This window comes from Uranotaenia lowii, unplaced genomic scaffold, assembly GCF_029784155.1.
Source record: "Uranotaenia lowii strain MFRU-FL unplaced genomic scaffold, ASM2978415v1 HiC_scaffold_493, whole genome shotgun sequence".
NCBI lineage: Eukaryota > Metazoa > Arthropoda > Insecta > Diptera > Culicidae > Uranotaenia > Uranotaenia lowii.
The window spans coordinates 1-27,326 of record NW_026598415.1 but is presented as its reverse complement, the minus strand read 5'-3'; the positions used below and the strand labels follow the sequence as shown (position 1 = coordinate 27,326).

The 27,326-nt window shown below is 33.4% G+C and overlaps 2 protein-coding genes across 2 annotated transcripts; both read left to right on the top strand.

The window, feature by feature from the left end:
- The first annotated feature begins 11,749 nt into the window (after positions 1 to 11,749).
- On the top strand, positions 11,750 to 20,554 carry LOC129760187 (trypsin-1-like). The gene is made up of 2 exons (XM_055757788.1): positions 11,750 to 12,746; positions 20,115 to 20,554. Exons 1-2 carry the CDS (start codon positions 12,213 to 12,215, stop codon positions 20,409 to 20,411), a joined length of 831 nt encoding a protein of 276 aa, XP_055613763.1. The 5' UTR covers positions 11,750 to 12,212; the 3' UTR covers positions 20,412 to 20,554.
- A 4,572-nt stretch (positions 20,555 to 25,126) lies between these two features.
- LOC129760188 (leucine--tRNA ligase, cytoplasmic-like) lies at positions 25,127 to 27,323 on the top strand (the record flags this gene model as incomplete). Its single annotated transcript, XM_055757789.1, has 3 exons — positions 25,127 to 25,335; positions 25,418 to 26,218; positions 26,271 to 27,323. Coding segments are annotated over exons 1-3 (1,857 nt in total), but the record flags the coding sequence as incomplete, so codon positions are not given.
- Between the last annotated feature and the right edge of the window lie 3 nt (positions 27,324 to 27,326).

Genomic DNA, 27,326 nt, shown 5'->3' with positions numbered 1-27,326 from the left:
CATGGCCCAGTCGCTCTCGGATCCGGCTCAATCGGATACATCCACGGTCCCAACGGAGTGGCGCTGGGTTCCGGATCACTCGGCTACATCAGCCACAAGCAGCATCAGGATTCGCTATCGGAACTTTTTGCCCGGAAAAGCCGGAAGCACCGCCCCAGTCCACTCCATTTTGGCCATAATCACGACTAAAAATGCGCACGAGCGAAAACGCATTCCTAACTCTTTCATCGTCTGCGAGATTTCGTGCATTTTTTTAAATTTACTTTCCTATCTACACTACATAGCCTAAGATGCAAAAACATGTGCCTTTTAGAAGAAAAAAAAAGTTTGATTAGTTGCTAGCACTCGTGTAAATATTGCATATACGAATTTCTTTGTTTGACCGTTTTAAATTTGAAGAGGCGAGAAATTATGGAAAAAACTATATTATGTACATATCGAAAATGCGAAATAAATTATTATTTGTTTACGAGTTGTTTTAAAACTTTTTTATATCACAATCCAGCTTATAATTCAATATAAGAACGAAAAATTCTTAGTTTTTCCATTTTAGATGACAAGATTTCCAGAAATTTCTTTGATTTTTTTACATATAAGTTTAAAATCTGATTAAATTAAATACATCAAAACAATGAACTTTCGTAGAAGAAAAACGTTGATTCAAACAAATAAGAACATTGACATAAATAATAAAATTGGAAAATTTAAAAAATAACACACAATTTGAAAAATGAACAAAATTTATAAAATTACGAAATTGACAAAATTTGCAAAATTGACAAAATTGGCAAAATTGACAAAATTGACAATATTAACAAAATTGACAAAATTGACAAAATTGACAATATTAACAAAATTGACAAAATTGACAAAATTGACAAAATTGAAAAATTGGCAAAATATTCACTATTTACAATATTGACGATATTGAGTAAATTAACAAAATAAACAAAATTAACAAAATAAACAAAATTAACAAAACAAACAAAATTAACAAAATTAACAAAATTGACAAAATTGACAAAATTCACAAAACTGACTAAATTGACAAAATTAACAAAATGGTCAAAATTCACAAAACTGATTAAATTGACAAAATTGACAAAATTGACAAAATTCACAAAATTCGAAAAATTGACACCATTGACACAATTGACAAAATGAACAAAATAGACAAAAGTGACACAATTGACAAAATTTACAAAATTGACAAAATTGACAAAATTGACAAAATTCACAAGATTGGCAAAATTAACAAAATCGACAAAATTGACAAAATAAACAAAATTGACAAAATTGACAAAATTGACAAAATTGACAAAATTGAGAAAATTGACAAAATTGACAAAATTGACAAAATTGACAAAATTGACAAAATTGACAAAATTGACAAAATTGACAAAATTGACAAAATTGACAAAATTGACAAAATTGACAAAATTGACAAAATTGACAAAATTGACAAAATTGACAAAATTGACAAAATTGACAAAATTGACAAAATTGACAAAATTGACAAAATGACAAAATTGACAAAATTGACAAAATTGACAAAATTGACAAAATTGACAAAATTGACAAAATTGACAAAATTGACAAAATTGACAAAATTGACAAAATTGACAAAATTGACAAAATTGACAAAATTGACAAAATTGACAAAATTGACAAAATTAACAAAATTAACAAAATTGACAAAATTGACAAAATTGACAAAATTGATAAAATTGACAAAATTGACAAAATTGACAAAATTGACAAAATTGACAAAATTGACAAAATTGACAAAATTGACAAAATTGACAAAATTGACAAAATTGACAAAATTGACAAAATTGACAAAATTGACAAAATTGACAAAATTGACAAAATTGACAAAATTGACAAAATTGACAAAATTGACAAAATTGACAAAATTGACAAAACTGACAAAATTGACAAAATTGACAAAATTGACAAAATTGACAAAATTGACAAAATTGACAAAATTGACAAAACTGACGAAATTGACAAAATTGACAAAATTGACAAAATTGACAAATTTGACAAAATTGACAAAATTGACAAAATTGACAAAATTGACAAAATTGACAAAATTGACAAAATTGACAAAATTGACAAAATTGACAAAATTGACAAAATTGACAAAATTGACAAAATTGACAAAATTGACAAAATTGACAAAATTGACAAAATTGACAAAATTGTCAAAATTGACAAAATTGACAAAATTGACAAAATTGACAAAATTGACAAAATTGACAAAATTGACAAAATTGACAAAATTGACAAAATTGACAAAATTGACAAAATTGACAAAATTGACAAAATTGACAAAATTGACAAAATTGACAAAATTGACAAAATTGACAAAATTGACAAAATTGACAAAATTGACAAAATTGACAAAATTGACAAAATTGACAAAATTGACAAAATTGACAAAATTGACAAAATTGACAAAATTGACAAAATTGACAAAATTGACAAAATTGACAAAATTGACAAAATTGACAAAATTGACAAAATTGACAAAATTGACAAAATTGACAAAATTGACAAAATTTACAAAATTTACAAAATTGACAAAATTGACAAAATTGACAAAATTGACAAAATTGACAAAATTGACAAAATTGACAAAATTGACAAAATTGACAAAATTGACAAAATTGACAAAATTGACAAAATTGACAAAATTGACAAAATTGACAAAATTGACAAAATTGACAAAATTGACAAAATTGACAAAATTGACAAAATTGACAAAATTGACAAAATTGACAAAATTGACAAAATTGACAAAATTGACAAAATTGACAAAATTGACAAAATTGACAAAATTGACAAAATTGACAAAATTGACAAAATTGACAAAATTGACATAATTCACAAAATTCACAAAATTGACAAAATTGACAAAATTGACAAAATTGACAAAATTGACAAAATTGACAAAATTGACAAAATTGACAAAATTGACAAAATTGACAAAATTGACAAAATTGACAAAATTGACAAAATTGACAAAATTGACAAAATTGACAAAATTGACAAAATTGACAAAATTGACAAAATTGACAAAATTGACAAAATTGACAAAATTGACAAAATTGACAAAATTGACAAAATTGACAAAATTGACAAAATTGACAAAATTGACAAAATTGACAAAATTGACAAAATTGACAAAATTGACAAAATTGACAAAATTGACAAAATTCACAAAATTGACAAAATTGACAAAATTGACAAAATTGACAAAATTGACAAAATTGACAAAATTGACAAAATTGACAAAATTGACAAAATTGACAAAATTGACAAAATTGACAAAATTGACAAAATTGACAAAATTGACAAAATTGACAAAATTGACAAAATTGACAAAATTGACAAAATTGACAAAATTGACAAAATTGACAAAATTGACAAAATTGACAAAATTGACAAAATTGACAAAATTGACAAAATTGACAAAATTGACAAAATTGACAAAATTGACAAAATTGACAAAATTGACAAAATTGACAAAATTGACAAAATTGACAAAATTGACAAAATTGACAAAATTGACAAAATTGACAAAATTGACAAAATTGACAAAATTGACAAAATTGACAAAATTGACAAAATTGACAAAATTGACAAAATTGACAAAATTGACAAAATTGACAAAATTGACAAAATTGACAAAATTGACAAAATTGACAAAATTGACAAAATTGACAAAATTGACAAAATTGACAAAATTGACAAAATTGACAAAATTGACAAAATTGACAAAATTGACAAAATTTACAAAATTGACAAAATTGACAAAATTGACAAAATTGACAAAATTGACAAAATTGACAAAATTGACAAAATTGACAAAATTGACAAAATTGACAAAATTGACAAAATTGACAAAATTGACAAAATTGACAAAATTGACAAAATTGACAAAATTGACAAAATTGACAAAATTGACAAAATTGACAAAATTGACAAAATTGACAAAATTGACAAAATTGACAAAATTGACAAAATTGACAAAATTGACAAAATTGACAAAATTGACAAAATTGACAAAATTGACAAAATTGACAAAATTGACAAAATTTACAAAATTGACAAAATTGACAAAATTGACAAAATTGACAAAATTGACAAAATTGACAAAATTGACAAAATTGACAAAATTGACAAAATTGACAAAATTGACTAAATTGGCAAAATTGACAAAATTGACAAAATTTACAACTTTTGTCAATTTGTCAATTTTGTCAATTTTGTCAGTTTTGTCAATTTTGTCAATTTTGTCAATTTTGTCAATTTTGTCAATTTTGTCAATTTTGTCAATTTTGTCATTTTTGTCATTTTTGTCATTTTTGTCATTTTTGTCATTTTTGTCATTTTTGTCATTTTTGTCATTTTTGTCATTTTTGTCATTTTTGTCATTTTTGTCATTTTTGTCATTTTTGTCATTTTTGTCATTTTTGTCATTTTTGTCATTTTTGTCATTTTTGTCATTTTTGTCATTTTTGTCATTTTTGTCATTTTTGTCATTTTTGTCATTTTTGTCATTTTTATCATTTTTGTCATTTTTGTCATTTTTGTCATTTTTGTCATTTTTGTCATTTTTGTCATTTTTGTCATTTTTGTCATTTTTGTCATTTTTGTCATTTTTGTCATTTTTGGCTATTTTGGTTATTAGTTATTCTGTTGTTCTGACGATTAACTTTCTTAAATGTTTGCTGAGGTGTTTGAAGAAATTTGGATTGCCTATCTATATTATGTATTGAGAAGACATTTTTTCTTAGGCAATGAAGCACATAGGTAGATATTTATTTAAAAAAAAACTTGTATGAGATAAAATTTTATCTTGAGGCTGATTAACCCACAATTCCACTTAATCCAAAGCCTGCATTTACTTTTAATATAAGCGTCATTTAATTGTCTTTTTGGTTATTAATAAAGTGCTCTTTTAATAAATTTCAAAGAAGCGTAAAAATTTTATGAATGGCAAGCATTTCAGATTGTTTGTTGAATTTCGGAATAGTTTTTTCTGGCCGATTCCTGGCATATAATTTTAAATTTTACAATCCAAAATCTGGCAATAACCGGGTAAATCGTAAAAATCCAAGGGCTTGTGATATATCTCAGTTGGCAAGTCTGTTGTCTACTGAGCAGATATCCGCGAGTTCGAACTCAAGAGTGAACATCGAACACAGTTGTACCGGATAAGTTTTTCCATAACGATCCGCCAACGGTAACGTTGATAAAGTCGCGAAAGCCATAATGATGGTAAAACGACTATAATTGAAACAAAATAAAAAAATAAGTAAAAATCCAGGAAATATTCGTATACAATAATCAAGTGAAAGATAAAAAATCACATATTTTTCATCGAAATCCATCAGCGGCGCACACAGGAGTATTTTACCCCAAATCCTGGCCAAAACCTCGAAATTAAAATTGAAAAAAATCCATTTTTTTTTAGGTTTTTCGGTTTTTAGATAGTTGTTACATATGAGTATTGTCGATTTTGAACCATCGATGTAGTGAGTTCGTAATGGCATAACTCGTAACATTGATGTATCAAAATTATAAATTTTGTTTTCCAAAATTTGGCATAATCACGTACAATCACAGGCTGCGTAATACGCATTATACGGAGACTATCAACAAAATTTCTTCTACAAATCTTCGATTTTAATATGACCAATGAGTTGTGACTGAAATTGCGATTATTTCTTGATAAACACATGTCGTAGAGAAGCTAAACAAAATAGTGCAATATTTTCGAAAAAACTTGTATTAGTTTTTCACAAATTAGTGATTAAGTTTATCTTCCGGGCTCCGCCGGGAAAAATTTCCCGTATCACACGATTGCTTCTTACTTCCTTAAACATGTCCAAAAGAAAAATCTTGCGCATACTTGCGAACTCGAGCTATTTTCAATTTTGAAATTTAAAAATTTAAGCTTATTTTGACCCTAATTTTGTTCCAGATAGCGAGCATGCCATGCATTTACTTTGTGTTATACATACTTTTTTTTATTGGGTTTGATTTGTTTGTTTAAAAAAATATATTTTTCATAATTTCTGATAGTTGATCGGCTGGTTTGCTTCGAATTTGCTTAAAAACAAACTTTTTATAAGGGTGCAGCGAATGACCCGAAAAGACAAAAATTATGAAATTTGAAATTTTGGTTAAAAATGGGTTGTGTATACTTAAAAACAACGAAAAGTAGACTTTTAACAAGGAATATTGAAAGAAGGTAGTGCCGAGAGCCATATTGGATTTTTTTCGTGACGTCACTGTTGCCAAGCTGTCGAAGGTTTATACTGGTAGAACCCAAAATTTCAAAGTTAAACACATTAAAGAACTAAATTAAAATCCAATTTGATTCGGATTATGTTGTAAGCTTACTAGTTGATTGTGCTATGAGGTTTTTTTGTGTTTAATAGACTGCAGTGTGTATTATTCTTGAATTTGTTATTGAATGCACAGTCATGCTCTATGTGAAACGAGCAAAAATAATAATTTTCCCCTTTCAAAAGGTCTGATTGGTAGTTTATGGCAGTGCACCTCATCGTCATGATTTGAATCTAACATGGTGTACCATATGAATTTCTAATTTAGAACAATTAACCCCAATAAAACCATTGCAACTTTGGTTTACTAAATTCAAATAAAAGATTGTGGTTGGATTCGAAAAATACTATTTTTGGTTATTTTATTTTATCAACGATTCAAACCTAACTGATTTCAACATTTATAAGCAAAATTTTGAACTAATTATCAAGTTTTGTCAATTTGAGTTAGGATACCTCAGCAACTTCGATCGTCTGAATTAAAGCAAAACAACTACTACTTTTAACTTTTTAAGTATCAGTCTTGTAGACAATAATATTTCTAGAACTGTGTGCCTTCAAAGTTGAAAAAATCTTCAAATTTTGGTAATTGCTAATAAAAAAGGAAAAATTTCCATATAAATTCACAGATTATTGGCAACAGTGACGTCACAGGCGGTACTAATACTAAAGCAAGGCTGCCTCGGCACTACCTCCTTTAAATATTCCTTGGACTTTTAATCATTTTAAAAAGAAAAACGGGTTTTGGCCAAATTTTTCTATAGAGTACTCCTATGTGCGGCGTTCAAATCGTATTTAAAGTTTCCAAATCTCCAATATTGTTTGTTGCGATAGTTATAACTCTAAAAAATCGACCCCCATATCAACATTTAAATATAATAACTCACATGAGCTTTTTGCTCAGATTTATAATACGAAAATACCCACAGATCGGTTGGCAACTCTGATTGCTAATCACGCGTTCTTTCCTCGGTGCGTAAATTCGTTCGTTTTCAAGGTTTAAAGAAAAGCTAATTCAGTGTTTTATAACATAATTATCGAGAAAACAATTGATCGCGTTTGTGATAACTGAAATCCCGTGAAAGAGTGCATATTTTCGAAAAAATCATGGAAATTAGTGCTATGAAAAAAAATTTCTTATTGGTTGTTTTCTTCATAATTCGTTCGGGGAAAGAAAATCAGCAGCACGAAATTGATGTTTTTTCGCTCTCTGTATGTGTGGGTTATGGGTTGTGATGGTCGTAATCTAGTCGATGAAATGTGTCCGAAAAGTCCCAACATGTTTTACATGTGATATGATGTGATGTGGAGATGTGGAGTAGAAATGCAGTGATTGGGTAAAGAAGAAGAAGGGTTATTTTTCAAATAAGTGTTTGGGACAGGGCATGTGAAATTTGGCTGAATGAATGCCTGGCTCTTGTTTTTTGATCGATTTCGTGAAAGAAGAGAGCTTTTCAATAAAGCTTACTAAATTGAAAACCAGGTGGTGCTTATGTAAACAACAAATGCAAAAGCTCTACACAGTTATCGTCATGAAAACATCGATATGATTATCGATAAATTTAATTCTGGATTGCTTGATGGTGAAAATCGAATGAAAAGTTAAAGATAAGTATACTTCTTTTATTTATATTTAACTTTGATAAGGATCATCTTAAATTTGACTACCATGTGACAGTTTGAAGGCTCGTTTCCTTTTTCGGTAAGCTTTTGAACCGGACGCTTTCAAAAGTTGAAAACCCAAGCTTGGTTGACCAACGAGCTTTGGGTCGATGAAATCAAAAATTGACCCACGTTCATCGATCGTTTCGACACTTGCTACAAGCAGTGATACCAGAAATCAACTTTTTCTTCCACTAGTAAATAATATGTTATTATAATATTCCAAAACATTACACAATTTAAGTTCATTTTCCTAATTTAATTTTCACCAATTTCAAATCGCCAAAAATCAATATAAGACAAATTTGAAATGTAATAATCAATTTCATTTACTTTTGCTGTCACACAGAGTTTGATAAGATTGAAGTAAAATTAATTTGGTTTAGTTGCAGTGAAGCTGTCCCAGGTTTTAATCTTGAACTTTTGTCGATATCATTGTTTTTAGTTTAAAATATCATTTTCCCCTCAAATTAAGATTAAACTATAAATTCCACTTGATGATTCTTTTCTAAATTTTCAAATTGCCTTCTTAAAAGAAATAATTTACAATTGGACATTCTTTTCAATACCTGCAACTTGAACATTCTTCACCTAATCTCTATTGGAATTATATGTCAGGAATTGTACCAGAATCTCGTAATAGAATAGATGTTGCAATTCCGATTGACTACAGTCTCATAAAACGGAGAGTTGTTGCGTAGCGTCAACCGAAGTTTTAGGCGACTGCGAATGCGAATTATATTGTATATTATTGTACTACTACAAATATTATTTTATATTGTATCGAATTCTTTAACATTACTTTATAAATATCATACAACAATATATTGTTATATCCACCTTTATTATTTTCAGACTTTTGGGTTGGATTCAAGCTAATAAATTTATTATAACCTTTAAGAGAATATGTATTTTTTGCAGTTAATTTCTAACGGATCAATGGAAAATAGAAGTTTTATTTAAGTCTTTTCTAAAAAATGTTTTTATTTACAGGTCATAACAAAAATTATATGAAAATTATATTAATTTTAAATATCAGATCCATAAATATTTGAATAATAAATTTCAGTATTGAATTAGCCTCCAGCATCCAGTACAATTTGATCTAAATAAATGACAATTTTTTACCTTTTCAGCTCAGTTGTTTACATACGGGGATAGATAAGGTATATTTCAGCTTTCATTCCCTTCGACCAGCACTTAAGTATTTAATTATTTAAATTATTATTTACAGGAGAATAATGACAACGTAAATACTCAGGCTGGAAACAAATACATACTATCTGAAAATTTATTTATAATAATTCTTTTTTCAGGATATTTGGTGAACCTGTTTTAATACATCATTAAAATTAACTATATTTAGTATCTCATTATTCAACATATTTTTATACTATAGTAATTTATAACCAGAAATAATATCATGGTGTTATACTACACTCTCAATATTTTTAATTATCATATTTTGTGAGAAAGCACAAATGGAAAATCTCTCAAAAACATTTTTCCTCTCAAGAAGCTAAACATTTTAGGTTATCGAATTGCAAGGTCTGCTGTGGAAGAGAAAATAATCTTCATATATGTAGTAGCTATTTTGGGTTTTAATTTTGAATTTCATATTTCAGGAAAAAATTATTTAATTGCTGATATCCATCTTTTGCATCAAATGAATCCTGTGAATTATTTACAATTTGATATAAGATTCTGAATTTATTCTTCGTTTTCTAAATATTTCAAGAGCATTATCTTCATGAGTCTTCTAAATCATTTACAATTTCAGTATCAGTACAGCAGCATTAAAATGCTTATTATTCAAACATAACATCACCCATTCGATATTCTTCATTCTTGTTAATCAGATAGTAGTTTTTAAATTATTTTTCTAATAATTTGAATATAATTCAATTTTTTATTTTCTTTGACATGTTTGAAAACCTAGGCATTTTAATATGGTTAATTATATCATTTAGCAGATTTCCAGCATTATCAAAATCTCCAAGAATGATATCATATATTATTTAGATAACATTGTAATACATATATTTTATATTATTTTATTATCATTAACATTATCATCATCATATTAAATTATATTGTATTGTATTGCATCATATTACATTATATCATATTATCATACCATATTATATAACGTAAATTGTATTTAATTATAATATATTATTGCTCTATCGTTCATGTTTTCATTATTACAAATATAAACAACTAGGGTAGGGGCATCAGGGTAACCTTGTTTTGCAAAAGGAGCGGGTAGCAGTATGTGCTTGTTACCTGTTTCGAATATCGGACTTTTCTCAATTTATGTCAAGGGAATTTGGCATGGTTGTGAAAAAGATCATATTTGATTACTTCTTGTAAATCAAGGACGCACTCTTTTTTCGGAAGCCTTGGGGGCGGGATTATAGTTTGCATGCTATCTTGGTTAGTCAACAATATGGTTATAGTTTCTCGAGACTTTTCCTCCTTACAACCCTGGATACCGTAAGTGCCTCTGCTTACGATTCCATTCCCTTAAAAGTCTCATTGAGGTGCTATGGCTGTGTTGCGTGATAGCCAAGATGGACGCGTGGGTTATTTTCTTGGCCATAACCGCGGCGCTGCCGCAAACCCAAGGTGGATACATACATACATACATACATACAGATTTATAATACGAAAATACCCGAGCAGTTTTGCACAAAATTTTGACATCCACGCCGGACCTGACTTCTTATGAAACTTAAATGAACATGATGCGAAATTTTCATAAAGAAATATGTTCATTTCCTGCTGTTCGCTGGATTCAAAATTAGGCTTTTTGGTAGAAAATCTTCACAACCCATGCTCTGGAGATTATGGATCAACAACTTATCTTTTATTCTATTTTTTTTTTAAGTGATCAACTTATTTAGCGACACTAATATAAACATAATTTACTTATGTTTTTATTACAGAAAACTACTGAGCGTACCACAGAAAGGCAAAAAAATAGAATACAAGTAACATCGAGTTTGGAACAAAAACAAATAAAATAAAGCTATTTAAATGTTAAAAATAACAAAAAAATAGTTAAAGTAGTAGAGTTAAATGACACTCATTGTCTTAAAATAAGGACAAGAATTGCAGTCCAAGAAAGTCGATTTTTGGTCAAAATTTATTTTTTCGTAATAGCTCCAGATTTCAAATTTTCTATGCTTTCGATAGAGATTGGGAGATAATATTAGATCCGCGATCTAGAACCGATGGTACCAGCTCACTTCAGGTGATATATTTAACGCATTGACATGAAAGTTTATTTGCTTTAAAAGATATCTACTGCTTCACTTTTGTTTCCGTGATATATTTGGTAAACAAGTTTGTTGTAAACACTCCATATAAATAAATTTTCACTCTGATTACATATCAATTCATTTTTATTCCCTGCACGTGGGAAACAAATAACAATTACCATAAGTCTGCGGAAATCGTCGAAATCCTCGCTTTAGTGATTCCCGGTACCTATAGGTTCTAGACGAAGAGACGGTGTGGAAGCTGCAAGGCAGTCGTATGCATAATTCGTTCTAATGGCAGACATTAGCCTGGGCATCAAGTGAACAGTAGAATCGTTACGACGAGTGTAGACAACGCCGCGTTACACATTTGATGAGCGGGAAACCACTTTCCCATGATCCGCTAATTTGGTTATTTTCCCTAGACCTAATGCGGATTGTTAAAACCGAGTCTCAGTTTGTTTGGAGTCGTTCGACTCGATATAACTGGCAAAGTTCGTTTTATTGTAGGCGCAAACGTTCGTTTAGAAGGGTTGTAAAGCGTGCGCCAGCAAACTAAACCCACGCGAAATGATAGTGAACCATAACTAGTCAATAACTGAGTCATTTAGCTGGAATACTAAGTTTAAGGCTTTTCAAGCTGATACTGATTGGAAGATCCTGGATGATTGATCGATTTACCGCTTATATCCGGTAAGAGACAGTAATCGCGCGATTGATATTTGTTACGAAACGATAACGATGTTTCAAAGATAAGAACAATCAACGATGAAAATCAAACAGGATAATTCTTATTTATCAATTTCGCACAAGAGGTTTGATTATTGATATCAAGTATAAAAGCACAAGTTTGAGTGATTGTGCCTGTTAGTTTTGAATAATTGATTTAGTGCAATAGGATTCTAGTACTTATCAAAGGGGAAAGATGGCCCGGTGTCTTTATTCTTTCTTGTGCATCGCACTTTTTCTTGTGAGCTGTAGTGCTCTACCGGATCCCAAAAAAGTTCGCGCTCGCTCTCGCCCTCGTTACGAGACTGCTCCAACAACTCCTTCAGTGCCAGGAGCTCCACGAATCGTCGGAGGCTTCCAGATTGACATTTCCGATGCTCCGTACCAAATTTCGTTGCAATCTTTCGGAAGTCACATTTGTGGTGGATCGATCATCGCCAGAAAATGGATTCTAACGGCAGCCCACTGTACCGATGGAAGAACCGTTTTCAGCCTTCGAATCCGAGTCGGTTCCAGCAGACATGCCCGGGGTGGTGTGCTGATGAGAATCAAGAGAATTATACAGCATCCGGAGTACGACGATAGCACAATCGACTACGATTATTCGCTACTGGAGCTGGCAAACAACATAGCCCTTTCGAAAAACGCTCAACCGGTCGCACTTCCGGAACAGGATGAATCCTATATGGATGATACGCTGTGTAAAATTTCCGGCTGGGGTCTTACTCAGGTAAGCTTTTATGATTTGAATAGAATAAATTAAGTGTTAGTTATTCAGAACATTAAAAATGCAGGAATAAATATTTAAAGTTTTAAATCAAAAAAGGATAGGAAAAAACAGGAAAATATGAATTATGAAATATGAAATATGAATTCTGATTCAGAATCCGAGTTCTTGATAAATTTTCGAAATTTGACCTCTGATGTCGGCTTCCAAATTATGCATTCTGAATTGAGAATTATGCATTCCAAGTTCTGCTCTCTGATGCTGGTTCCAAGTAACTAATTGTAAATTTCGATTTTCAATTTTAAATTCTGAATTCTGAAATTCTGTTCTTAACACTGATTCTCAGTCTAATGCGTATTCTGTCTAAAATTAAAGCTTTTCAAGAGTATATTCGGTTGTACTCCATTTACCCGAAAACCATTGCCCAGAATGAAAAATCCCCAGAATTACAATCGCCAGAAAGAACCATTCCCCAGAATTTATTTCCCCAGACGAACCATTCCCCAGAAAAATTTCCCAGAAATTTTTTCACCAGAATGAACCATTTACCAGAAATTTTTTCGCCAGAAGAACCATTTCCCAGAAAATAGAATACATTTATCCTTACAAGAAATTATTTAAAAAAAAAAGAAATTGTTACAAAAAAGTGGGGTTTCATAACTTTATCCTTTTGCGGCAAAGCCGCAACCAACGAGGATGAAGGGGCTCAGGCGGCACAAAGCCGCCGAAGCTCCCGAATCCGAGGTGGCCGCCGACCCGCCGTCAGAAGCGGCGGCCCCATTACATTGGTCTAGGTCATAGGTCGGCAACCTGCGGCTCGCGAGCCGCATGCGGCTCTTCAGCTTAATATGTGAAAATTTTGAAAATCCTCGAAATTTTCTAGAGTAAACGGACGCAACATAAGTTGCTTCAGTTCAGATAATATTTCTCAGGATTCCAAAAGAAACCAAAAAACTACTACAGAAGAAATTAACAGCATCTTGTCATTTTGCAACCAAGTTGAGATTTAGAAATCAGTTAACGTTCTTCATAAAAGTCTGATATAGCATTTGGAATCCTGGAGAAATTTCTCTTCGCTGGCACGGGAAGTTTTCCGCTAAAATTGAATCTCTGATTTAATCGGATAAAAACCGAGCATTTTTTAATCGTCAAATAACGTCCTCACTGTTAAGATTATGAAATTGAGTTTGTTTTTCTTGAATTGAATATTTTAAAAATAAATTTGCTTTGCTATTTTACCAATTTGCTGATAAAATATGAACATCAGATGAAGATTTTAATAATGCTTTGAATACTGATAATAATTGTTTTGTGCAATAAAATTTGTTTCTTAAAACATTTTGTTTTTAAATTTTTCAAATATTGAATTCCATCTCTCAATGTTCCTTTTCAAATCCATGAAAAAAAATCAAGTTCTTCGTTCTAATTTTGAACATGAGTTCCAGTGAACGAAATTTTCAAGTTTGTTAAAAAATATTTTTGTATACCGGGAGACGAATGCTGGTCTAATTTTAGAATTTCATGTATTATATGAAAATTTTTAGGTATTTATTTGAAGGAGAAACTTTATTTGGTAAAGAAGCATTTTCTTCCATGAACTTTAATGTATCTTCTAACAACTACATCTACATCTTCTTTTTTAATTCTAAGCCAAATTCATAACTCTACAATTATTTTTAAAACGTTCGTGGCTGTTCTAAAAGTTGATTTTGGTTTCTAAGTCTTTATCAGAATTTTGGTTTTGGTTTGTTCTATGAAGTGATGACCAAAATAACGTCAAAAAACTAAAATTTGAGTTCAAAAAATCGATTCGTTGAAAAACGAAATACAGCGAAGCAAAGCCAAAGTTAGATGCCTATTATTATGTAAGATTTATTATTGTTACGGAAGATCCGAGATAGCTATCAAAACTTTCATTGGACCCCAGCATATTTCTGCATCATCGGAAGAATCTATTCTTGACGATACCTAAATTTCAAGATACACTGAAATACAGCAAATCTGTCAAGAATTAAAAGTATTTTAAAAATATTTTTTTTGACTGTTTGAAATATTTGGAATTGTTTTGTTTTGAAATATTGAAAAATTAAAATAAAATATTCACACAACGAATCTTATATCATTAAAATTGGTTAACATTTTCGACCAAGAAACCGCCAACAAACTTCTATAATGTTTAACATTACAAATTCGCAAGTGAAAACTGAGAATTCATTCAACAAATTAAAATATCTGTTTGAAAAATCAAATAGATTAAATTCCAAATCACTGATTGTATAAAAATTCAAAATATGGATTTGTGATTAGAATTCATAGAAACTTTGACAGAAGGATCAATCTGAATCCATGATATATTTGAGACTCAGAGGTTTAGACATTATTTTTAAGATTTCATTAATATGGAGAAGAAACAACTTGGAAAGGTTACGATTTCGAACAGAATTGAGAATTTAAACTTATATTTTTGTTATCGAAATCAAGATCAAACAACAATTCTCTCAGTTATGGAATATGGTAGCTTCTGTTTCCAGTCAGCTGCTAAAACTCATCTCATCAAACTCGAGCGTATCCAATATCGTTGTCTCCGCATCGCTTTGGGCTGTATGCCTTCTACGCATAATATGAGTCTTGAAGTTTTGGCAGGCATACTCCCACTAAAAGATCGATTCAATTTGTTATCACTCCGGTTCCTCATCAGGTGTGAGGTCATGAACCCATTGGTGACCGCAAATTTTGAAAGGCTTCTTGAGCAAAATCTTCAAACCAGATTTATGTCTATATACCATGTCTTCATGTCCATGCAGGTTAATCCTTCTTCATATTCTCCAACTCGTGTTTACATCCCAGACTACGACAACTCTTCTGTCCAGTTTGATTTGTCTATGCAGCAAGAAATTCGTGGAATCCCTGATTCACATCGTCCACTTCTGATTCCAAGAATTTTCGATGCTAAATATAGACACGTCGATGCTGACAAAATGTACTTTACAGATGGGTCGCTTATAGAGGAATCAACGGGATTTGGAGTTTTTAACGAAATAGCTACTGCCTCATATAACCTCCATCCACCATGCTCGGTATACATCGCAGAATTAGGAGCCATTTACTGGGCGTTGGACAGCGTCGTTTCAAGGCCAGTAGGACACTACTATATTATAACGGACAGCCTCAGTTCTGTTGAAGCAATCCGTTCAATAAGACCAGGAAAGCACTCACCGTATTTCCTCGGGAAGATACGGGAAACTCTGAGTGCTTTATCAAGACGTTGCTTTGCCATCACCTTCGTTTGGGTCCCCTCACATTGCTCGATATTGGGTAATGAGAGGGCGGACTCTCTGGCAAAGGTGGGGGCGATGGAAGGCGACACATATCACCGTGAAATCGTCTTCAACGAATTTTACTTCATAGTTCGAAGGAACTCTCTTGTCAATTGGCAGCGCAAATGGGACGAGGATGAGTTGGGTCGATGGCTCCACTCGATTATCCCAAAGGTAAGCCTCAAACCCTGGTTTAATAGATTGGACCTGAGTCGAGATTTTATTCGTATATTTTCCCGTCTCATGTCCAATCATTATTCCTTAGACGCGGTACTCTATCGTTTGAATATTGCTAGCAGCAATTTGTGTAGTTGCGGCCAAGGTTACCATGACATCGAGCATATTGTTTGGTCGTGCGAGGTCCATCTTGTCGCTAGAACGAATTTGATAGACTCCCTTCGGGCCCGAGGAAAACCACCCTATGTTCCAGTGAGAGATGTGCTGGGTGTGAGAGACTTGGACTACATGTTCGAAATATATCTTTTCCTAAAAGCTATTGATCTTCGTCTATAATTTCTTCTTATTTTCATATTTCCCTATCTATCTTCTTTTTTCTTTAAAAGTGATCTAGATATAAGCACACAATTGTTATCAAACAAAACGAGTTTGGCTCCTTAAAGCCTAAAGGTATGAGCCGTTTCAAATAAAGAATTTACAAAAAAAAAAAAAAAAAAGAATTGTTCCACTCAAGATCATATTTTTAAATTCAAAAACTACGCAATTAATTGATATTTTGATGGAAAACTCGTCACAAAATACCGTATAATGTTTTTTATGAGTTTTGCTACCATTTTAGTTATTAAGAATCAGTTCATAACGTCAGCAAAGATAGGTGAAAATGGCAGCAGAAAAGGTGTATGTTTTTCAAGCTGCTAAACATATTATTTCATTTCATAAATGTAAGCAAAAATGAGGGAGCTTGTTTGAAAATATCATAAAAAAGTGTCGAGAACTTATGAAGCCCCTAATTTCAGCATTAGAATCAATCTTTATTGCCATTACTTTTCGAATTTTAAGAAACTCTCATTAAAAAAGGTTTTTCTAGATTTTGAAATTTCAATTAAAAACGATCTAATATAAAAAATTCAAATTATTTTTCACCACAAATTTCTTTTATTCTAAAAAGTGTAGCAAAGCACACCGGGTCAGCTATTTTATAATACACAACGATTCAATTGATAAATAGCCTGGTATTGAAAACCTATCCGATTTACTTTTAGCGATGTTTTCACTCGAGCTCGAACTCATGGAAATCGGTTTAGGAAATAATTGTTTTATCAACTGAGCTAAATACCTAATGTTTCCATAAATATGAAAAATAAATAAATTTCAACGTGATTCATAGGAAACTGGAATGAGTCGTTTAGAGAAATGTACAGTAGACTGAGTCGATTTAGGGTCATTTTTTAATTTCTCTAACCCTGGGGTCTACAAAGATTCGTTTTGGTTTAAGCTAACGTTACACGTTAGCAGAGTCGTGCACAAAAACGCTAATCGTTAATAAGTCAGCTAACTTTCGGTTAGCAAATTTATTTTCTCGCTAAATTTTCTTCAGCTAGCGGATAAGAAAGTTCCGCTAATTTTTGTTCCGCTGACTGGAGAACGCTACCTCTTTGAAGTGTTAGTTTGTCCAAAGACTTCTCGCGTGAGCTTTCATTACGTCGAATGAAACAAAATTTGAAAAACTGAGATATTCACTAAAAAAGCTTCATTATAACACCATCTACCTATATGATTGATAACACAATCAATTTAAACCCTTTTAATGTATAAAATTTAAGACTTTCAAAATGACGAATGAAACAAAACCTTGCTTGCCCATTTCAATGTTGCTTACGTCCCTTCTTCCAAACGGCGAATGTGCAGAGGAAGAAAAACCTAGCACATTCGCTATGGATTCCATGAGCAAACAGTGTATACAGGAAGAGGTAATCAGAATATCAACCTGGCTATATTATTTCAGATTCTTGTTTTCAGGCGTTCTTGAATCGATACTCAAGGCTTTCGAACGCTGTACAATAATGCAGCAAGGAAAAGAAACCGAACAGCAGCAGTAGCAGCAAACCTAACAACTAACAGCAGCAGGCTGGTCGGCAGCAGCCTGCTGCTGTTAGCCACTCAATCACCCGATTCATTGAAAATTTACCGGTAATTGCCTCAGAAACATTTGGGCGTAAGTGCAAGTTGAACGAATCAAAGGACGAATGAGACAAATTTCCCCTCCAGCTGATCAGCAACAGAAAGCTGATCAGCAGCAGCGAGTTGGTTTGATCGATGTCGCACCCGATTCACACATTTCATTATGCATTTACTCACCAATTTACCGCTACACCACTTATTACAGCCTCTACGCCGAGAAAATTGAAAATTTTCCATAGTATTTACATCAGAAACATTTGGGCGTATGTGCAAGTTGAACGAATCAAAGGACGAAAGAAAAGAGACGAATAAAACAAATTTCCCCTCCAAACGACGAATGTGTTCAGACGTATGAACGATTTATGTTTGAATATGTCGTATGTTCCTATATGATTAAAAAAAAGCTCTAAAAATTGCAAAAAAATAAATTCATCATGTGGAATATCTGACACAATTAGTTTCCATGAATATTGCGTATTTTTTGAAGGGTTATCGGCGAAGGAATAAAAATAGGATTTGAAAAACACTCTTCAAATTTCAGAAGCGTTTTTCTCGGTTCGGTGTTTCTGTTTCATTCGACGTAATGAAAGCTCACGCGAGACTTATAGATCATAAATTTGGCATCATTCAGATTTAAAATTTTGAATCGGATCAGGTATTTAAATTTTCGTTAACGATTGATTTCAGAAGCTATTCGATCTCGATTTTGACTGGAATCATAGGAATAAGCGTCTTTTTTAATTGTCTTCACTTGAATTTATGTCTGAAGCATAAGCTTTGAATATAAAAAAGATGAAAAAGTTGTGAAAAATTGAAATTTCCGGAACACAATAAGTCAATTAATCAGTCAACATTTCGAGTAATAATGTCAAAAAAAAAAAATGAAAAACTATTTCGGACAAAACAAAACATCTACCTAAAGAGAATCTTTGCATTAACTGATGTTTTAAAAAAATGATAAACGGGTAAATATTTTGAAGTATTGCATTTAAAAGTTTTTCCTTTTATTTTCCACCAAATACGCTAACTAAAACTAAAAGTGGACGGAAGCAACTGATATGGACAGAAAAAATATTACAAATTAAGTTCGAAATCTGCCCTATTGATATCCTTAAACAACTTTTCTAGTCAATATTATAATTAAAGATGGCTGCAAAATTTGTGTTTTGCTCATCTTTAGAAAACTTTCTACTATCGATTAGCGATTAGCGCTTTATTATACATCGATAACATTTACACAACATCTAGCGGTTTTAATTAGCGATCGCTAGCTTTAACCGAGTTAGTTCAAAATTTTCGAAATAAAAGACTATTAAAAAAATATAAACCCTCAATTAGTTGTTTTATTCAAATCTGAATTTCATCTGTATTCGGCGCTGGCAAATCACCCAATAGGCAATCCAAATACATACTTAGAGTTTTCGAATCATACACAAATGCTTGGTTTCACAGAAGAAGCAAAAATTATGTTGATTTTTCAATACAAAAAAAAATTCCCATACACATCTTAAAGTTCAAATTAACTCATGTAAACGTTACTTAAAAATTCTGCAAAAAAATCAAGGATGAGTTTTGAACCAGAATGAAGTTTTTTAGACCCCAGTGTTTAAGAAATTTAAAAATGACCCCAAATCGATTCAGTCTAATGTACAGTCTTTTTGCAAAATCTGTAAATAAAAGCATACTTTCACGCGGTGGCTCGCCGTGCCTTGGGATACAATCCGTAAACCGCGATTTACCAACTAATAAGAAAACACTTCTATTCTATAACTTAAGCAGCATTTTTTTTTTTTTTCATTTTTGGTTCTAAATCTCAGGTTTGAAAACCTGTACAATGTAGTATCCAATGTATATCTACAATGCAATACATATTTCGAATTCATATGATCTCCTAATATTGTTATCTTAATTGCAGAGCCCCACGGAAGCTCGCTCCAGCCTCCGGGCCGCATACGTGCCCACCTACAACCACGCCAAATGTGACGAAGCGTACGCCAGCTACGGAGGCATCACCGATCAGATGCTGTGCGCCGGATACGAGATGGGCGGAAAGGACGCCTGCCAGGGAGATTCCGGTGGTCCTCTGGTGGCCGAGGGCAAACTGCTCGGTGTCGTATCGTGGGGCATCGGTTGCGCACAGCCAAATTACCCCGGAGTGTACGCCCGAGTGTCTGCAGTTCGTGACTGGATCCACAGCAACAGTGGCGTGTGACGAGTTGAACTGATCAACGAGATCTCATATCTCAAAGAACGACCAACGACCACACGGTTCTTATAGCCTCATCAAAAGACCTCAAGCTTGATCGTAAACGGATAGCGTTTCAAAGGACTATTTATTATTGAATAAACTATTAGCTACATCCTACTCTATTTGTTGGAATCCTTCCTTCGTCTGTTTTTCTGGTCATTCTGAACACTGATTCTACTCTAATATCACAGATTATGTTTTCCAGGATTTCATTATCATCAATTTCCGTCGGAATGTCGGATATTATTCCCGTAACCGTGACAAACTTTTTGGGAATGTATGCTTTGTACCCCTTTAAACGAAGATTTTGACAGTCAGCTAATCTGTTAGCATCTCTCATGTTCCCTACATAAACCGTTGCTTTATTGCGTCCTGTTTTTTTAATGTCCTCAATACATTTGTCAAAACCCATTTGGTTTAGTAGTATGCCTATTTGTAGTCTATTGATTTGTTTTCGTTTATCAAAATCAGTGTTTTCAACAATTACTCGGAATGGCCTGCTATCTCCATCGCAGTAATGATATGTTTGATATATTTTTTTAGGTAATGGTTCGTGTTGACTTACGTTTTTCGTTGAATCTTGTGCATCATTCGTGCTTTTGTTTATATCTACCATGTCCTCTTCAACAGTGATCTGCATTGGTGTAAGGTTATGTTTTTCATTTTCAGTAGCTGCCCTCACGGGGGCAGCTTTGTTTATGCTCATTCCACTTATCTAAGTAGGTTTTTTTTTCACAATACCACAATTTAAAATAATCAATTTGTCAAATTATCACAGATTAATGCCTTAATTATTAATAAAACAGCACAAAACAGCTTAAAATTGTTAAAATTGTTATCACAAATTGGCAACACACATCAAGCGTTTCTCTTCTCCGAATCTTCCCCCTTTTTTTCAGCCATCAGGTTGACACAAGATCCATATTTTAATCGAGCTTTGCGCCCGGATGGTATGCAAAAGAATGTACGATAGAACCAGACTCACCCAAGGTGGTCGGGGGAGAGAATTGTGTGCATATTGATTACTGTTTGCATACTCAAAGGCGTTCCCAACAAACATTTTTTGCTGAACAACCGCTGAAACATTGTTTAGTTCTAATTTTAAATCAGCTATCTTGCTGAAAGAAGGCAACCCAAATTCAGAGAGAAGCTGCTGTTCAGCCCTCAAACATCGAGATCTGGAGAAATTAATCAGCGAAGATGACATGAAGCCACATGAAACGTCAATTGACGGAGCAACAAAAAAAAACAAAAAGAATGTTGACCAATGTATGTCCGATGTTTGCCACCTAATTTTCCCCTCCCGTGTTATTTTTTCTTCATTTGAACTTGTCTCGAACTTTGAACCTACGACTTGTTGGTCTCATGCCGCAGAAGGCAGAACCAACCATGCATTCTGCGAAGGAGCAGAAAAGTGTCGCTCTTAAGCGACCAAAATATTTCTCAACCAAGGTCAATTTCATATGAAGAAATTGAAATTGCTGCGAGAATAAAATGTAAATTTCCCGGCAAGGCCATTTTTTCATGCAAAATGAGGAATTTCGAATCATTAGACGATTCAAAAGATAATTATTTTGATTCGTCATGAATAACAAAAAGTTTGATATTGCTGAAAGACGCTTTCGAAGCTACCCTTGTACAGCTGACGGCTGTCAAATTTGAAGCTGTCAAAAATGGTTGGACAAAGGCTGAACGAGTTATTTTTCAGCTTATTTTCCCCTACTATCTATTGGCTGAAATAAAACTTCCTTATACGCTGAAACAGCGCTGAAATATTTCTTTCTTCAGCCAGAAAGCTGAAACAGCAATCAGCACCTCAAAACAGCATACGATCAGAGAATTGGCGTTTTTAATCAGCAAAAATGTTTGTTGGGTTCATTGCACTCAGTGTTTGTAACGACTAAAAATGCATGTTGATTAAAACAAAATGTTTAAATATTTGACTGTAAGCTGTATTCCTTTCGTAATTTTTGCATAAACAACTTCATAAAATGAGAAATACGTTGGTTTTTCTGATCAACTTTTTTTTTACAAAAAAAGTGGAAATTTGGTAAAATTTCACAAAAAGAAGCGTACGCATTTCTCGATCGAAAAAGAGTACATGTACTTTTAAAAGAGTACGTATGATATTATATTATGATTATCTCCCTAGTTTAAGAGAATAAACTGTTTTATTACATAATCGTATGATGTTCTTAACATTGAACTACAAATTCAAATATGATTTAGATATTTTTTAAATCAGCACAATTCAGGACATTTTAAAGACCAGATTTAAAAAATCAGGAAACTCTTACATTTCTCCTCAACACAATGCGCAATAGATTTTTCCGGAGAAGGAAATTCTCTTCATCAGATTGCTCTCGCTAACTTTTATGTGTTGACAGTCTCACTCTTGATTGCAGTGCGATTTATCTTTCTCCGCACAGCTTGGGAAAGCAGGCGAAAAAAATTGCACGCTCTTTCACAGGCGAGTCGATCTGAGAAGTTTTGCGTCCACGAATCAATTAGCTATTTTTTTTTCTTAAACTCTTGAAATGCTCGTCAGAGACTTTTTAACTACTAAACGAGTTTGTGGTGATGAGCCACGCAATTGAGAAAAACTATGTTCAACAAGGTTTCAAAAATTATAAAAATGACAAAAAATAACAACTGACAGAAGTGACAGAAGTTACACTGCAAACGTGATATAAATTTTATAATAAAAAAAACTGTTTAAAAAACAAAAAAATTAATATCTAGCGCCTCTCACAGTCTTCAGCCACCATGCTCTGTATATGTAGCGGAGTTAGCAGCTATTCACTGGGCTTTGGACAGTATCGCATCACGGCCAGATGGACACTACTATATTGTAACGGACAGTCTGAGCTCTGTTGAAGCAATCCATTCGATAAAACCGGGAAAGCACTCGCCGTACTTCCTCGAGAAGATACGAAATAATTTGAGTGCTTTATCAAAACGTCGCTTTAGCATCACCTTTGTTTGGGTTCCCTCTCATTGCTTGATAGTGGGCAATGAGAAGGCAGACTCTCTGGCAAAGGTGGGAGCGATGGAAGGCGACACGTATCAACGTGAAATCGTCTTCAGCGAATTTTACTATTTGGCTCGAAGAAACTCTCTTGTCAACTGGCAGCGCAAATGGGACGAGGATGAGCAGGGTCGGTGGTTTCACTCGATTATCCCAAAGGTAAGCCTTAAACCATGGTTTAATAGATTGAACTTGAGTCGGGATTTTATTCGTATATTTTCCCGTCTCATGTCCAATCATTGTTCCTTAGACGCGGTATTCTATCGTTTTGATATTGCTGGCAGCAATCTATGTGGTTGTGGCCAAGGTTACCATGACATCGAGCATATTGTTTGGTCGTGCGAGGTCCATCTTGTCGCCAGAACGAATTTTATAGACTCCCTTAGGGCCCGAGGAAAACCACCCTATGTTCCAGTGCGAGATGTGCTGGCTGTGATAGACTTGGACTACATGTTCGAAATATATCTTTTCCTAAAAGCTATTGATCTTCGTCTATAATTCTTTTTATTTTCACATTTCCCTATCTATTTTCTATCTTTTCTTCAAAAAGTGAACTAGATATAAGCACACAATTGTAATCAAACAAAACGAGTTTGGCTCCTTAAAGCCTAAAGGTATGAGCCGTTTCAAATAAAGAAATTACAAAAAAAAAAAACAAAAAAATTACAAAAATGACCAAAATGACAAAAATGATTAAAAAAAAAAACAAAAAAAAAACAAAAACCTATTTCAAAAATTCTTCTTATGACCAAAAATAAAATAATATTTTTTAATAAATTATGAAAATTACAAAAATTACACAAGTAACCAAAAATCTAAAGTTACAAAAAATTTCAAAATTGATAAAATTCACAATAGTTATACAAACTACAAAAAAAGCCTATAAGGAGGGAACAAATATCAAATTCTTCTTTTGTCACCACTATATAACCCCTCATTTATTTTTCAAAAAAATCCTGAAGGAGGAAATAAATGAAGTTTGAGGAATTTGGTTGTAATTTGTCATTTATTGAAAGATTTGATAAATTCTTTGCAATTCAAACATTTGAATGAGCGAAAGTCAAACTGTTGAAGATGAGAAATGTATCATCTGATGTATTCGACATTTTTCGTAAATTTTCGATCTCAAATAACTAATTTTTCTTTTAATTTTATGTAAAGTAAATTGCTTAAATGTTTATTTTATGCAAGCTTTGTCCAATTTGTTCCAATATATTGAGAATTTTAATTTTCAAATATCATCATTGATTTGTGTCATTTTTGTTATTTTTGTAATTATCTTCTCTTTTGTCATTTTTGTTTGTTTTTTTTTTAACATTTTTGTTTTGTAATTTTTGGCATTTTTTGGCAAATTTTGTTCAATTTTATTTTGTGTTTCAAATAAAAAATTTTAAAAAAAATTGTATTTGAAATTCTTTTTTTTTTTTTTGTAAATTCTTTATTTGAAACGGCTCATACCTTTAGGCTTTAAGGAGCCAGACACCTTTTTCTTTTTTTTTTTTGAAATTCTTAAAGCCACGCTAATATATTTCTGCACTATAACAAAACATTTTCGAAAAAAAATCGCTTCCCAATTTCTGTGAATAATGCTGTGTATTTTTTTCAGTGTAGCCAGTCTGCAACAAAATTACAGTTCATTGAACGGTTGAAATGTCACAACAAACCGATCGACGTGTTTTTTCGTTCGTCGTTTTGTTCGCCGGTTTGGTCACTTTTGCGGTCGGTTTTGGAAATCCCATGCGGATGCAAAAATTGTTCAGATTTCTTCGGATATAACGGAGGTGAAGAAGTTTGTTGTCTTTATTCAATCGTGATTGGAGATTTCTCATAGTCGGTCTGTTATAACTACTGAGGATCATGGTGAGTAATTGAAAAAATGATGCAACTTCGATTCGAGGTGATGTGTTTGCAATATGGAAATTATGCTGTTTTTTTCTCTTAGGCGGCCGAACGAAAGGGAACTTTTAAGGTGGAATACCTGCAAAAGATCGAACGGGATATGCAGGCTCGATGGGAGGAACAGAAAATTCACGAGAGCGATGCATCTACCAGTCCGAAAAAGTCGGAGGACGAGAAGTTTATGGTGACGTTTCCGTTTCCGTACATGAATGGTAGACTGCATCTGGGACATACGTTTTCCCTGTCGAAGGCCGAGTTTGGGGTGCGCTATCAGCGCCTGAAGGGTAAAAGAGTTTTGTTTCCTTTCGGGTTCCACTGTACCGGAATGCCGATTAAGGCATGTGCGGATAAGTTGAAACGGGAGATGGAAACGTTCGGATGCCCTCCGGTCTTTCCGGTTATTGAGGAAGAAGTTGTGGTGGAAGAGAAAGACGTGATCCCGAAGGATAAAAGCAAGGGTAAGAAAAGTAAGGCCACGGCTAAGGCTGGCGGTGCCAAATATCAGTGGCAGATTATGCAAAGTCTGGGACTGCAGGATGAGGATATCAAAAAGTTTGCTGATACTGATCATTGGTTGGAATACTTTCCGCCGTTGGCAATCCAAGATCTCAAGTCGATCGGGTGTCACATTGATTGGAGGCGAACTTTCATAACGACCGATGCCAACCCGTACTTCGATTCTTTCGTCCGTTGGCAGTTTAACCATCTGAAGACACGGGGCAAGATTATGTATGGAAAGCGGCACACGATTTTCTCGCCCAAAGACGGGCAACCGTGTATGGATCACGATCGTTCCTCTGGCGAAGGTGTGGGACCACAGGAGTATACGCTCATTAAGATGAAGGTAGTAAGCTAAATAATTTAGCAATTATGGTTCTAAGTGGAATTTTTTTTAGGTAACCGGAAAGCTTCCAGCAAAATTGGCTTCGGTAAAGGCTCCGGTTTATTTGGTCTGCGGTACCCTGCGTCCGGAAACTATGTACGGCCAAACTAATTGCTGGGTTCATCCGGACATTAAGTATATCGCTTTCGAAACCACTCGAAACGGAGAGGTGTGGATTGCTACTAGACGAGCCGCTCGAAATATGGCTTATCAGGGCTTCACGGCCACCGAAGGGGTGGTTAAAGAAGTGGCCGAACTCACTGGTCAGGAAATTATGGGATTGGCGCTGTCAGCTCCCTTGACTCCGAATAAGGTTATCTACACCCTTCCGATGCTTTCGATCAAGGAAGACAAAGGTACCGGTGTGGTCACCTCGGTTCCATCTGATTCACCGGACGATTACGCGGCCTTGGTGGACTTGCAAAAGAAGCAACCGTTCCGTGAAAAGTACGGAATAACCGATGAGATGGTGCTGCCATTTAAACCTATTCCGATTATCGAAGTTCCAGGTTTGGGAAATTTGAGCGCTGTTACTGCATATGATCAGTTTAAGATTCAGAGTCAGAACGATCGTGATAAGTTGATCGAAGCAAAGGAGCTGGTGTATTTGAAGGGATTCTATGATGGCATTTTGCTAGTAGGGGAACACGCTGGCAAGAAAGTTCAAGATGTCAAGAAGGATCTGAAGAAGTATCTAGTAGATCGTAACGAGGCAGATGTTTACTTCGAGCCAGAGAAGACGATCATGTCCCGTTCGGGAGACGTCTGCGTTGTGGCCCTTTGTAATCAGTGGTATTTGAACTATGGTGAACCTACCTGGCAAAAGACCACAACCGACCATCTGAGAACGATGGAGCTGTATCACGAAGAGGTGGCCCGAAATTTCGAGAACTGTCTGGACTGGCTCCACGAGTATGCTTGCTCTCGAACCTACGGTCTGGGAACGAAACTGCCTTGGGATGAGCAGTGGCTGATTGAGTCGCTTTCGGATTCCACTATCTATAATGCGTTCTATACGGTGGTACATTTGCTGCAAGGTGGATCGTTCCGTGGGGAAAAACCGAGCCCA

Bases quoted from the DNA above. Each gene is read 5' to 3' on its own strand.
- LOC129760187 (XM_055757788.1), top strand. From the start codon at position 12,213: ATGGCCCGGTGTCTTTATTCTTTCTTGTGCATCGCACTTTTTCTTGTG. The intron at 12,747-20,114 runs GTAAGCTTTTAT...TCTTAATTGCAG, and splicing joins CCGGCTGGGGTCTTACTCAG to AGCCCCACGGAAGCTCGCTC.